General features: G+C 63.1%; 1 protein-coding gene across 1 annotated transcript; it reads right to left on the bottom strand.

Moving 5' to 3' along the window:
* Positions 1-2,385: 2,385 nt before the first annotated feature.
* Positions 2,386-10,244, bottom strand: CHMP6 (charged multivesicular body protein 6). The gene is made up of 8 exons (XM_081027229.1): positions 10,122-10,244; positions 6,880-6,989; positions 6,711-6,798; positions 6,157-6,243; positions 5,286-5,351; positions 4,970-5,050; positions 3,957-4,011; positions 2,386-3,312 (listed from the first exon to the last, which is right to left on the bottom strand). Exons 1-8 carry the CDS (start codon positions 10,182-10,184, stop codon positions 3,257-3,259), a joined length of 606 nt encoding a protein of 201 aa, XP_080883355.1. The 5' UTR covers positions 10,185-10,244; the 3' UTR covers positions 2,386-3,256.
* Positions 10,245-12,289: the final 2,045 nt, after the last annotated feature.

Genomic DNA, 12,289 nt, shown 5'->3' with positions numbered 1-12,289 from the left:
CGCCGGTTTATACCCAAGAGAATGAGAACACGTGTCGACACGGGAACCCGCACTCAGCAGAGGCACTACTCACAATCACCACAACGTGGAGCTCGGTGATGACGGGTCAATGAAACGTGACGCGCGCACACAGCAGGGTGTAACTCAGCCACACAAAGGACTGGGTACTGAAACACGCCACCGCATGGGGGACCTCAGAGCCATCGCACTGGAGGCCAGACCCAAAAGATCATTGTGTGATGCCCTTTCTACGAAATGTCCACAACAGGCAAATCCAGAGACAGGAAGTGGACTAGCGGTTGCAGGGACTACGGGAGGGGGCAGATAAAGGGTATGGGTTTCCTGTGGGACGATGGCATTGTCCTAGGATTGACTATGGTGACAGTGGCACACCTGTGACATACTGTGACAACATATACTTTAAATTGGTGCAGGTTATGGTACGTGAATTGTCTCAGTGGCTCTTACAGAAGTGAAGCCATTGCTCTCAGGACACCCAGAGCGCTGACCAAGCAGCGTGCCTGTCCCGGCCCCAGCACAGCGTCCAGCTGCCCTCTGCTTATTGTGTGTTTCGGAACGTCTGCTCGTCAGTTTCACCCCCAAGCCAGGCAGGAGGACGTCAGTGCTCACGCCCCTGTGACACCTTCCCAGGACTGGTCCGTGTCTCCCTCAGGAACAGGTGGGAGAGGACATGCCTTCCCCGCCCCCCCCACAATTGTAGGACTCCCCGGGGACAAGATCATGGTCCTTTCATCCTGTCCTGGGTGCACCCTCCCCAACTCATCCCCCTCTCCTTCCCACGCCGCCTGTACCCCACGTGCACCCAGTGAACCCGTCCTGGCGCCTGGTCCTTTCCCCACCGCCCCAGCCTCACTGGCTCCCCAGGAAGTCAGTCTTCTCTGGGCTCGGCCCTCCCACAGGCATAGGCACGGCTCACAGGCCCTTTCCTCCTCCCAATTCCCCACCAGGCCCCCATCTCCTGCAGGACACCAGCTCTGCAAACAGGTCTTGCACTGACTTCTGACTTGTGATCGGCACGAGTCCTGTGCCCCCAGCAGTTGGTTAGGCGCAGAGGGCTGTTGTTTCAGACCAGGGCCCAGTATGCATGAGTCTCATCCTGGCAAGGACTGACCACCCGCCACACACATACCACACACCACACCACACACACACATGCCGGAGCCCGGAGGTCAGCTCAGGGTCATGCTGGGGGGCAGGGCAGAGCCTCCCTAGGCCCCAGGATGAACTTGTAAGAAGGAAAAGGTGACTGACTGGTATGTGAGATGTGACTGGGACAGCGAGAGGCCGAGGCTCCCCCCACCGCCACCCCAGGTCCAGATCAGGGCAGGAAGGAGCAGGTGTTTCCCAGGGACCAGCAGGCACTCACCCGGAGGGTGGTCTGTGCCCCCACCCCACTGTACAGCCCGAGCTGAGACCACCTGTGCTCCTGGAAGGATAGGCCTCCGAGGACAGCCCCAAGTCCGGGGGTCTTGGAGAGGAAAGGACAGGGGTCCATCCAGCTGCTGGGGCTCTGGAGCGGCTACAGTCTTGGTGTGCACTGCCCCCCGCTCCCGGATGGCTATCTGTCCCATCCACACCCTCCTGGCCTGGAACCCGGGCTGCAGATGGACGAGGTCACAGGGCAGGAAAGATGAAAACCGCTGGGCTACCTCAGGTCCTGGGGACAGATGGTGGCGCTTCACCAAAAACAAGTGGGAGGGGCTGGCAGTGGCAATGCCGGTTTCCTGCAGCATCCAGACCAGCTGGCAGACAGCCCCCTCCTGGCTGAGGCGTGCACTGCACCTGCAGAGGGTCCCTCCACACAAAGCAAGGTCATCCCTGAAAACCATTTCCAGCTCCTGTCCAAGAACCCCAGACCTGGCGCATCCACACGGAGGACCCCCTTGGGTAGGACGCCCCTTCTCTCTCCTCGCCATTGCCTGCTCGCCCCTGAGGGCATCTGGCTTCCTACCTGGATGTCAGGACTCCAGACCAGCCCCCCTGAGGTACCAAACTGCCCACCCTCCCTCACCATGAGGGCTCTGAGGCCCAGCCACCAGCCACAGGAGCCACACAAAACCTCAAGAAGGAGAGGCTACCAGTGTCACTTCTAAGGGAGGCAGGGCCAGAGCACCGGCCTGAACCTCACTGTGGCAGCTGTCCAGAGGGCCCACCAAAGCCCAGGTGTGCTCGGCGTGGGGGACCCACTGCTGGGCAGAACGAGAACCCCCACCTGCTCCTGAGTCCCTAGCCCCTGCTGCCTGCAGTCCTGCTGCCCAGACAGGTGCCCTCAAGGGAGTGCCCTGGGAGGGTCAGGGGACACGGGGGGAGGGGGCCCCTCTAAACACCCTGGCGCTCCCAGACCCCAGTCCACGAGGCAGCAGGTGTGCGGGAATCAACTTTAATGTGGGCTTCCCTGTTTGGGGGGCCGGAGGGTCTTTTTGTTCTTGGAGTGAAACCCCAGCCAGGTTCATTCCAGAACAAACCGTGAGCGAGGGAAGTCATTTCCATGCCCACAGCCTCTGCTCGGCTGTGACAGCTGGGTCTCCGCAGGCTCCCAAGCCTCAGCCTCAGCGAGTCCCAAGGACAAAGAGGTCCCGTCAGCACCTGCGGGAACTCCAGCAGGCCGGCTGGCTGTCCTGTAACGTCCCTTCTCAGTAGGACCCTGAAAAGGGGCAGCCAGGGCTCCTGGAATCGTCAATCCAACAGGGACTCGGCCCTCCTGGGCCACCCCCCCAAACGCCGACCAGAGCATAAAGGGGCTTCCCACACGACTCCACACGGCACCTGGGCGTGTAAAGAAGCCAGGCCCAGGTGTGGCCTCTTAGCTGGAGCCCCGCCAACGACCGGGAGTGGCAGGATGGGTGTGAGGAAGGATGGGCGTTAAGAGTGACGCGCCTTCCAACAGAAGATGGCGGCCTGCGGAGCGTCGCGGGGCCCGGGGCAGGACGTGTGACCAGCACCAGGAGTGTCGGGCCTGCTATGGCCGCGGGGGGCCACAGCCTCAGGAGCTGCACTGGGCCACAGGGTTTGAATGTCACCATTTAATCCAGAAAGAGCAAGGCAGCAGTGCCGGAAAAGGTCCATGGAGTCGTATGGGCAGCGGCCCGTGTGCGCCGCTCGGCTCCATCAGCACTGCGGGTGCCTGGCCCCGCGCCTGCCTCCTGGGAGCCCGGTCACGGCCGGCCACACCCCAAACCCTCTGTGGGCCCCAGTCCTTGGGGAGTCCCCACCAGTCCCACGCGAGGAGGCCGAGTTAGGAAGCTGCCACCAGGTCGGCCTGCCTGGGCCTGGCCTGGACAGGGGCTTTCTCTGTGGAGGAAACAAAGAGATGTCTGTCATGCAAGGAAGACGCCAGAGGCGGAAGCTTCCGGAGAAGGACAAGAGGCAGCAAAGAGCCAGGTCCCAGGGCTTCGCGTTCTGGGAAGAGCTGGGACAGCTCCTGGAATTGGCAAGTTACAAACAGATGCCAGGCGGGCCAACAAATGGAGCAGGGACGCAGTGCAGGAGCTCAGGAAGGGACAGCAGGCGGGGCCAGCCCTCCCCACGCCCAAAGAGGGTGACCGGGGTTCCAAGGAGCAGTGCAGCAACGGGAAGAAACGCGGCATCATCACAGACGAGTCAGGGCCCGGTGGAGCTTTTCTGAAGGCCTCTTAAGTGATGCCACAGGAACCATCATTCCAGGGCTGGCACTTTTAGACTAATCCTGGGCGGGACCGGGAGAGTCTACGCAGCTACACGGGCCGTTTCCCAGCTCCTAACTTTAGGACATGCAGCTCCCAACAGGGTTCAGTTCCTACCAGGTTACCCAAACAGCAGGGCGAGTCCCTGTGCTCCGCCTGACCTGGGGCCAGCAGTTCACCCAGTGGCCCAGGGAGTGGGCAGGACGCTGTGGCCAGAGCATTTTGCATTGTTCTAAAACTCACTGTTCTCCAAAGGACGGAACAAGGAGGTACCTGGTTTCTTTTCAGGAAGGGGCTCTGAAGGAACCTCTGGGAGCTCGATTTGTTCCTGCAAGAAACAGGGAAAAGGCCGTGAGATACAAGCCATGCGGGCCGCCTTTGTTTTCTGGGAGTGGAATGGATCCTGTTTACTCAGGTGCCCTCAGCTGGACTTAAATGCACAAGAACCCTCGTGCTCAAGAGCCCCGGATGGCATCCTCCTCGGCTCCCGGCTTTGCTGGGCAAGTAAAGGGTGGCTCTTCAGAGCTCCCTGTTCAGTGTCTGGGCCGTGCAGGACTGCGGGCGCCCAGGCCTGGCGTCCCCACAGGCCTCGAGCCACAGCAGTGCCTTGGGGTCACCTGTGGTGGCGCTGGCTGTCCCAATCGCCTCTCAGGCCCAGGGTAGGAAGTCAATCAGCAGGCGGGCACTCGTGGGCCCCCAGGGTGCTGAGCAGCGGTGCTAAGACCCTGACCTGCTGGTCAGCCTGTGGGGTGGGGGACAAGGAATGGGATGGCAGGCTGGGGCCTGCGGATGGGGCACGCCAGTGGCCCAGAGATGGAGGCTCTCCCCATTAGGGAGCAAGCCCAGACCTCAGGGTCTGGACATGGCTGCCGACCTGTTAGAGGCTCTAGGGCCTGTGTGTGACAGAGTGACCAGCCACAGTGGGGAAACAAAACCCGCATTGCTGCCCACGGGGAAGGAAGGGGCCGAGGGGCGGGGAGAGTAGGCATTCCACTGTCCAGGCACGCCCGGTTACTGGTCACTCTAACTGCCTGACAGTATTGGGTGGACAACCCGAAACCATTCTTGCCAGGTCAGTTCTCCCTGCTGCCAGCCTCGGGGAATATGGAGAATGGGCCTCGGTTTGCACAAATGCTCGTTTCAGAAAGAACCAGCTGCAAAAACAGACTGTATAGTCAGGAGAAACCTGACAGGTGCTCGCCTGAGGCCCAGCGCCACGACAGGCAGGGGCACGGGGCCAGGTCTACCACTGAGTGACGGTGCCCAGTCCCGAGAGGTCCTAGTACCTGAGTGATTGCATCCAGCTCCTCCAGGATGGCGTCTTCATCCTCTTGAGTGAAGCTTCCTGCCAACAGCTCATCTATTTGCTGCAAGAGCAGTAGCCAACATGAAGCATGCAGCCAGGCTGGGCTGAGGGCAGGGTAGCCCTTTGTGGAGGAAAGAGACAGCCCTGGGCTCAAGGTCCCCTCACTTGAGAAGAGGTGGCCACGACGTGACTTGGGAAGGTGTGACCTTCACGGGTGACCATCGGATGTTCACCAAATTTGCAATTGTAATTGCTGGCTGGGGGAAGGTGGGCCCCAGAAACAGGGCAACACCTACCCGCTGGTACTCCACGGCCTCCTGGGTCTCGTCCAGTATCCGCTCCACTTCCTCTATGGACATCACCTAAAGAAAACCGATGAGAAGTTTTTGAGTCTTGTTGTTGAAACAATGACCATAACCCCTGCAGTAAGGCCACCTGGATGGTCAGGGCACAAGGCCTCACCCCCCGTTCCTGTTTAAATGAAGCCAAGAGGACATGACCCACCTCTGGTCACCTCTGTCCCAGGCTGGGCCCGTCCACAGAGGCTACAGAGCTGCCAGACCAGTCTTTTCAGAAGCCCCAATTGGACTCAGACTCCTGCTGGCCCTTCTCGCCAAACGTGGTACCCAAATCAACTCTGACGTTTTCAGGTAAAAATAATTAAAAAGTATAAAAAATGTTTCTCTGAGTAGGTGACTTAATTTTTTTCGGGTGGCAAGTTCAAAGCAACACCTTTGTTGACTGGCAGGTATACTCACCACTCTGAAAAGCAGCATAGTCTGGGCTCTCTGCCCAGTCCCAGCCATTCATCAGGAGAGAGGGGGCCAGTGGCACCTGCTGCTGCCTCTGAGACGAGGTTGTGCTCACCTCCTTCAGGAAGCCCTCCCGATTAGCTCACCTAACTAGACTCTCCCTCTGGCCACTTTACCATCTGTGGACTCAGTTTACAGTTTGTGCCCATCACCTGTTCTCAGGTCAGTACCCAAGTCTGTCTGTCCTGCTAGACTGTGACCCTTTGCCAGCAGTGCCTGGCTTTCCCACCTCCCAGCCGGCACAAACACCACCTAGACGGTGGCCAGCGTGCAGGTGCGACCTCTAGGGCACTGAGTGGGGCAAGTCCCCCTTGTTCCACTGCCCTCACCCCTGCCCCAGCCCCCAAGGACCTACCTGGTGCATTTTATTCAGACACTCATTTCCAAACTGCAGCCCTTCAATCACCTTCATCTCGATCTGGGTGAACTCAATACTCTGGACCTGAAGGAAACCAACCAGCCCTGTGTGATCGGGGCCGTCTCCGTCCCTTCTAGACCCATGACGGGATGCAGGATGACTCCGACACTGCTGAAGCGTTTCCCCTGGGGGCGGTCAGACTGTCCTACCCGCCCCACCCCCAGCCGGCAGGGAACTCCGAGGCCCACCAATCGCTTAGAAGCAGCTCTGGTTAGCCAAAGAACAGAGCAAACTGCTGGGGCCTGCCAGGTGCCAGAGGCAGGGGCAGCCCAGGAGCCCCCTGCCGACACCTTCAGCCACGGGGGCAGACCCCGGCGCCACCCCGCACCTCCTGGAAATGGCCCAGCCCGCCAACCACAATCCTGCAAGAGCCAGCAGGCCCCACCCCTTAGGATGTCAGGTTCCCATCAGATTCTCCTCCACACCCAGGCCAGAGCCGCTCCTTAGCCTCGGGCTCAGAGGTCCAAGATGGTCTCGGCCGCTCAGCCTACCATTGTCTCCAGGCTGGTGATCTGGTTTTCCGTCTTGTCCAGGAGCTGCTCCCGGTATCGCTTCTTCTTGAGCAGCAGCTTGGCCCGTCTGCAGAGAGAACCAACAGTGACTGGCAGCCGTGCCAGCCCAGACTGCCTCCTGGGCCCACCCCAGCCCAAGCACACTCACTCCTTCCTGCCATCCCGCAGGAGCTGCCGGGCGATCTCCCGCTCCCGCTCCAGCTGCTGCGTGATCCTCTTCTGGTACTGCTTCAGCTTATCCCGCTGCTGCTTCAGTTGCTGCCAAGCACAAGAGCACGTCTTGTTAACATGGAGCTGACACCGCTCCTGACCCTTGCCCGCCACGCTGCAGGCACCAACGGGACCCTCACAGCCCTGGCTGCCCTAACCGCAGCCACTGGAAGAATGCTGTGAAACCGCTCTTGGGGGGTCAGCTTGCCTCCCAGGGGACTGGGGCAGTGTCCAGACACTCCTGGCTGTCACAACTGGGGGTGCCATGGTGCCTGGGGGGTGGAGCCCAGGGGTGCTGCTCCACACCGCAGCCAGTCAGCCCCGTGTCCACAGCGCCTGCTCTCAAAGCCATCACCACACGGCACCGAGTGCCGTCTGTGAGGAGGGTGGGTGCTCTGAGGTCAGGTCAGGGGGCGCTGCCAGTGCCTCCAAGGGTCGGTCCCGAGCACCACGTTCCTTCCCTGGTTGCAAGGGTTCAGGGCCTTCCTCCGGCTTTGTTCCTCTGTGGGTATTGTGTTTAGCGTCCCTGCTCTCGTCACTTAGCACCACGTCTGAGTGGACGACAGACAGTGCTTTCAGGTGACGTGTGGCGTGACCCCTCTGAGCACCTTGGGACCCTGCGGACTGTCCCAGAAAGAATGCACAGTCATTTACACACTTGAATCGATCCTTCCCTCTTTTAGGCCATTTGTTTCCTTCTGATGCCATTGCTGTGAAGAGCACCCGCAGGCGTCCAGCTCTGTCACTCTTGTTGTCACTCACAGGCCTGTGTTTTTAGGGTGGGTCACCCTGAGTTCATCAGTCAGGGGGATGCGCCTTTTTGACTCCACACGGTGAGAAATGACCCACTGGTGTAGACGCCCTGAGCTGTCTGCAGGGGTCTGATTCACAGGTCTGCCCACAAGGCCGGTGGTCCGGCTCGGTGAGGGCTGCAGGTCGCCTCCTTGCTACGATGAAAGGTGCCCACTATCCCTACCCTGCAGCCCAAAGACCCCCTCTGCCAGCCTACATGCAGGGTCTTCCCAGCTCTGGCTGCTTTTCCTCCCGGGCCCCTGGGCGCCCACCCCGTTCCCAGGCCATTCTCCATGCTGGCTGTGTAGCCAAAGGGAGGCAGGTATGGCCAGGCTGCCCCTCTGTAAAACAAAAGGTCTTGCAGAGGGTCACAGGACAGTGCTGCTGGGCCTGGAAGTTTCTCAGCTCAGCTTTTCATCCTGGGAAAACATCAGGCAGTAATTTACTCTATTGTATGCAAACCCCGTGGTTCTGACCCAGACTCCGACCAAGGAGAAAGGTCTTGGGGAACCCAAAGATGGGTCCTTGGGGAGAGGAGAGGACCGCCTTGGGGGCTTCCTGCTCTGCCAGAGGTAAAGGGCGCCGGGCAGCAGGTTGTCGGTTCTCACTGTCCCGCAGGACAGCTGGACCGACCAGCTGGACAGACCACTGCCTCGCGTGCTCAGCATCTCTCTTCCCACTAAGAAGCCCAACGCCATGGACTTTCTCCAGCGACACATTCCTGTGGCTGCTGCTTCATCTGGGGAGTTTCAGTTAAGAACCTTTGTGACTTACGGTTTCAAAAGCCAGGGTGAAAAACCATCTGTCATTTGAATTCACTTCTTAGCACAAAAATAAGTTTTGTTGCAAATAATTTAGAAAACAGAAGGAAGAGTAAAGGTAAACTCTGCTCACGTTTTGGGCTAGCTCCTACATGACACTGTGTTTTCCTCACAAAAATGGATGATTCTCAAGTTACCACTTCACTTAACACATCCTATGAGTCTGTCCACAGAAACGAAGTTTTACATCCGAGCGCCCGCGGGAAAGGCGCTTGAATCCGCAAGTAGGAGCATCGGAGTCACGGAACACGTGCCAGGGCGGGGGCTGGCCCCGGAGACGGAGACGGCCGTGGGGGAGCGTGGGGGGGCGTGGGGGAGCGTGGGGGGAGCGTGGGGGGCGTGGGGGGCGTGGGGGGCGTGGGGGGCGTGGGGGGGGCGTGGGGCAGCGTGGGGGGAGTGGGGGAGCGTGGGGGGCGTGGGGGAGCGTGGGGGGCGTGGGGGAGCGTGGGGGGAGCCTGGGGAGCGTGGGGGGGCGTGGGGGAGCGTGGGGGGAGCGTGGGGAGCGTGGGGGGCGTGGGGGGGCGTGGGGGGCGTGGGGGAGCGTGGGGGGCGTGGGGGAGCGTGGGGGGAGCCTGGGGAGCGTGGGGGGGCGTGGGGGAGCGTGGGGGGAGCGTGGGGAGCGTGGGGGGGCGTGGGGGAGCGTGGGGGGAGCCTGGGGAGCGTGGGGGGGCGTGGGGGAGCGTGGGGGGCGTGGGGGAGCGTGGGGGGAGCGTGGGGGGCGTGGGGGAGCGTGGGGGGCGTGGGGGAGCGTGGGGCAGCGTGGGGGGCGTGGGGGGCGTGGGGGAGCGTGGGGGGAGCCTGGGGAGCGTGGGGGGGCGTGGGGGAGCGTGGGGGAGCGTGGGGGGAGCCTGGGGAGCGTGGGGGCGTGGGGGACGTGGGGGAGCGTAGGGGGCGTGGGGGGGCGTGGGGGGCGTGGGGGAGCGTAGGGGGCGTGGGGGAGCGTAGGGGGACGTGGGGGAGCCGGCAGACAGCTCCCCAGCGCCCGCTCGCTAGCAGGGCGCCTTAGGGACCCAACGGGACACCGCGGATGACAGCGAGGATGACAGCGAGGATGACAGCGAGGACCGAAGCGGACGCTGAGCCGTCTTGCATGCTAAGCACACCCCACGGTCGTTCGTGGATTAGTCTCGTTTTCTTTAAGTCCCCAGTTCTGGGAGCAGAGAGAGGCCTCGCTGCTCGGCCAGCGCACCCCACGGCCGCCCACCGGAGTCAGCGACACGCGTGGGTGCAGACTCGGGCCTCGTCCCCCGACTACAGAGCGGGTGGCGCGGGTGCGCGGGGCAGCCCGGGCCCAGGACTTGCTCCCGTGGGGCCAGAGTTTAGGGAAGCCCCGCGCGCGCGGACTCGCGGGCGGACGCAGCGCGAGCTCACACAGTGGACGCCTCCCACCCGCTCCCGAACCTGAGCTCGTTTCCCGAGACGCGACCAGACCCGCGGGCCGGGCCGCAGACGGAAGTGTCACCACGTCCGGACGCGACCCGAGCAGCGACCCCTGCGCCCCCCGCCCGAGCGGCAGGGACCGGGCCGCGCCCACGCCCGCGCCCACGCCCGCGGCGCCGCCGCTCACCAGCACGGCTCTGTCCTGCTCCGTGACGCGGCTCTGCTTCTTGCGGCCGAACAGGTTGCCCATGGCCTCGGCCCGCGCCCCGCCCGCCGGCGGCCGACCTGCGACCCCGACGTGCGCGCGCCCGCGGGAGCCGGGACCCGCCCCCTACGGCGGCCGCGCGGGGCCACGGGGCGCAGGACGCGACGCGCGCGCAGGGAGGAGCCGCGGGCGGGGCGCGGGGCGGAGTCCGCCGCCCGGGAGCCGCGCGGAGACGTGGGGCCTGCGGGGCCTTCCCCGAGTCCGGGCCACGCGGGTGGGGTCCTCGCAGGTTCACGGGTGGACAGGCCTTTCTGCGCCCTCAGAATGTCAGGCGTGCGGCTGCTGAGCACGAAACGCTGCGTTCGGCGACGCTGGGGACAACGTGTGCGCGCCTGCGCAGCACCCGCCCCCCGCCGCGCACCGCGTGTGGGGACAGCGCGGGCCGGGTCAGGTCAGGGTCACGGTCAGGGCCAGGGTCACGGTCAGGGTCAGGGTCACGGTCAGGTCAGGGTCACGGTCACTGTCAGGGTCATGGTCAGGGCCAGGGTCACGGTCAGGGTCAGGGTCACGGTCAGGGCCAGGGTCACTGTCAGCGTCAGGATCAGGGTCACAGTCAGGGCCAGGGTCACGGTCAGGTCAGGCCAGGGTCACGATCAGGGCCAGGGTCACGGTCAGGGCCAGGGTCACGGTCAGGTCAGGTCAGGGTCACAATCAGGGCCAGGGTCACTGTCAGGGTCAGGGCCAGGGTCACGGTCAGGATCAGGGTCACGGTCAGGGCCAGGGTCACTGTCAGGGTCAGGGCCAGGGTCACGGTCAGGATCAGGGTCACGGTCAGGGCCAGGGTCACTGTCAGGGTCAGGGCCAGGGTCACGGTCAGGGCCAGGGTCACGGTCAGGTCAGGTCAGGGTCACGATCAGGTCAGGGTCACGGTCAGGGCCAGGGTCACTGTCAGGGTCAGGGCCAGGGTCACGGTCAGGATCAGGGTCACGGTCAGGGCCAGGGTCACTGTCAGGGTCAGGGCCAGGGTCACGGTCAGGATCAGGGTCACGGTCAGGGCCAGGACTCTGCCATGGGCCGGTGGCGCCTGGGGGCGACCGTGGCAGGAGGAGCCAGCCCCCCGCGGGCAGCCAGGGCCTGTCCGCCCCGTGAAACGACCTCCTCGGGGAGCGGGGCGCCATGTGGGCCTCTCGGTGTAGGGGGAGCTGCTGGCCTGGCGCTGTAGGGCGGGAAGCCCAAGCCATGTCCCCGCGGGGAGGACAAGTCCCTGCGCCATGACGGAAGGGCTCCTGTTAGCCAAGCTGCTGTCGGTGCCTGGCTGTCCCCAGGAGGACCCCTCTGGGGGTTCCGCGCTGGTGACCGGCTGGCTGTCCCCAGCCACGGGCCAGGAGAGCCTTGCTGCCGGCGCCCGCGCTGCCCCACTCCTGCCGTCATGGCCACTGAGTGCAGGGCCCAGGACCATCATGCTGCCGCGAGCCGGCTTTGGCCACCGGACCTACAGTTCTGCGTGTTCCCGGGCAGGCTCTCTGCGCAGTGGCCGCCCCGGATTCCCCCAGACACCCCAATGAGCCAGACATGCAGTGGCAGAGCCACCCAGCACTGGCGCCTGCTGGTGGCCTGTTAGCGTGCGGGCCCACCTGGCCCTCAGCGCACCCTTGGCTCTCAGCCCTGCTGCTCTGCAGTCCCGTCACCCCTCCTGAAATCCAGGTCCATCTCAATAGTGGCACCTGTCCCTGTGGTCATACCTGGCCTATGACAGAGCAGCACAGAGCTTTCCAGGGCGCAGCACACTACTGATGAAGCCACCACAGAGCCAGCTGGCAGAGGACAAGCGTGCAGGGTCTGGCTCCATCATCGTGGCCACAGAAGGTGAATCCCTGCGGGGGCCTGCACTCAGGGCTGTCGTGACACTTGGTGACTTGGGACCAGATCACAAAAGGCGACACAGCTAGTGTCTTGGGAGCTCAGCCAGCAAGGCAGAGGAGCCAGGCAGCCCATGCAGAGGCCTGCGTGGACAGGGAGTGCGCCATCTTGGTCCCCATCTGCTGGGCTACCAGCTCATGTCACGGAGCAGGGAGGAGCCTTCCCGACGGACCCCACCTAAATTGTGCAGGTTTGTCAGTGTGATAAATGGTGCTGCTTGTTTTAAGCCC

This window comes from Rhinolophus hipposideros (genome assembly GCF_964194185.1).
Source record: "Rhinolophus hipposideros genome assembly, chromosome: 20".
Taxonomy (NCBI): Eukaryota; Metazoa; Chordata; class Mammalia; order Chiroptera; family Rhinolophidae; genus Rhinolophus; species Rhinolophus hipposideros.
Note: the sequence above shows the minus strand (reverse complement) of the source record. Positions and strands in the feature narration are given on the sequence as shown.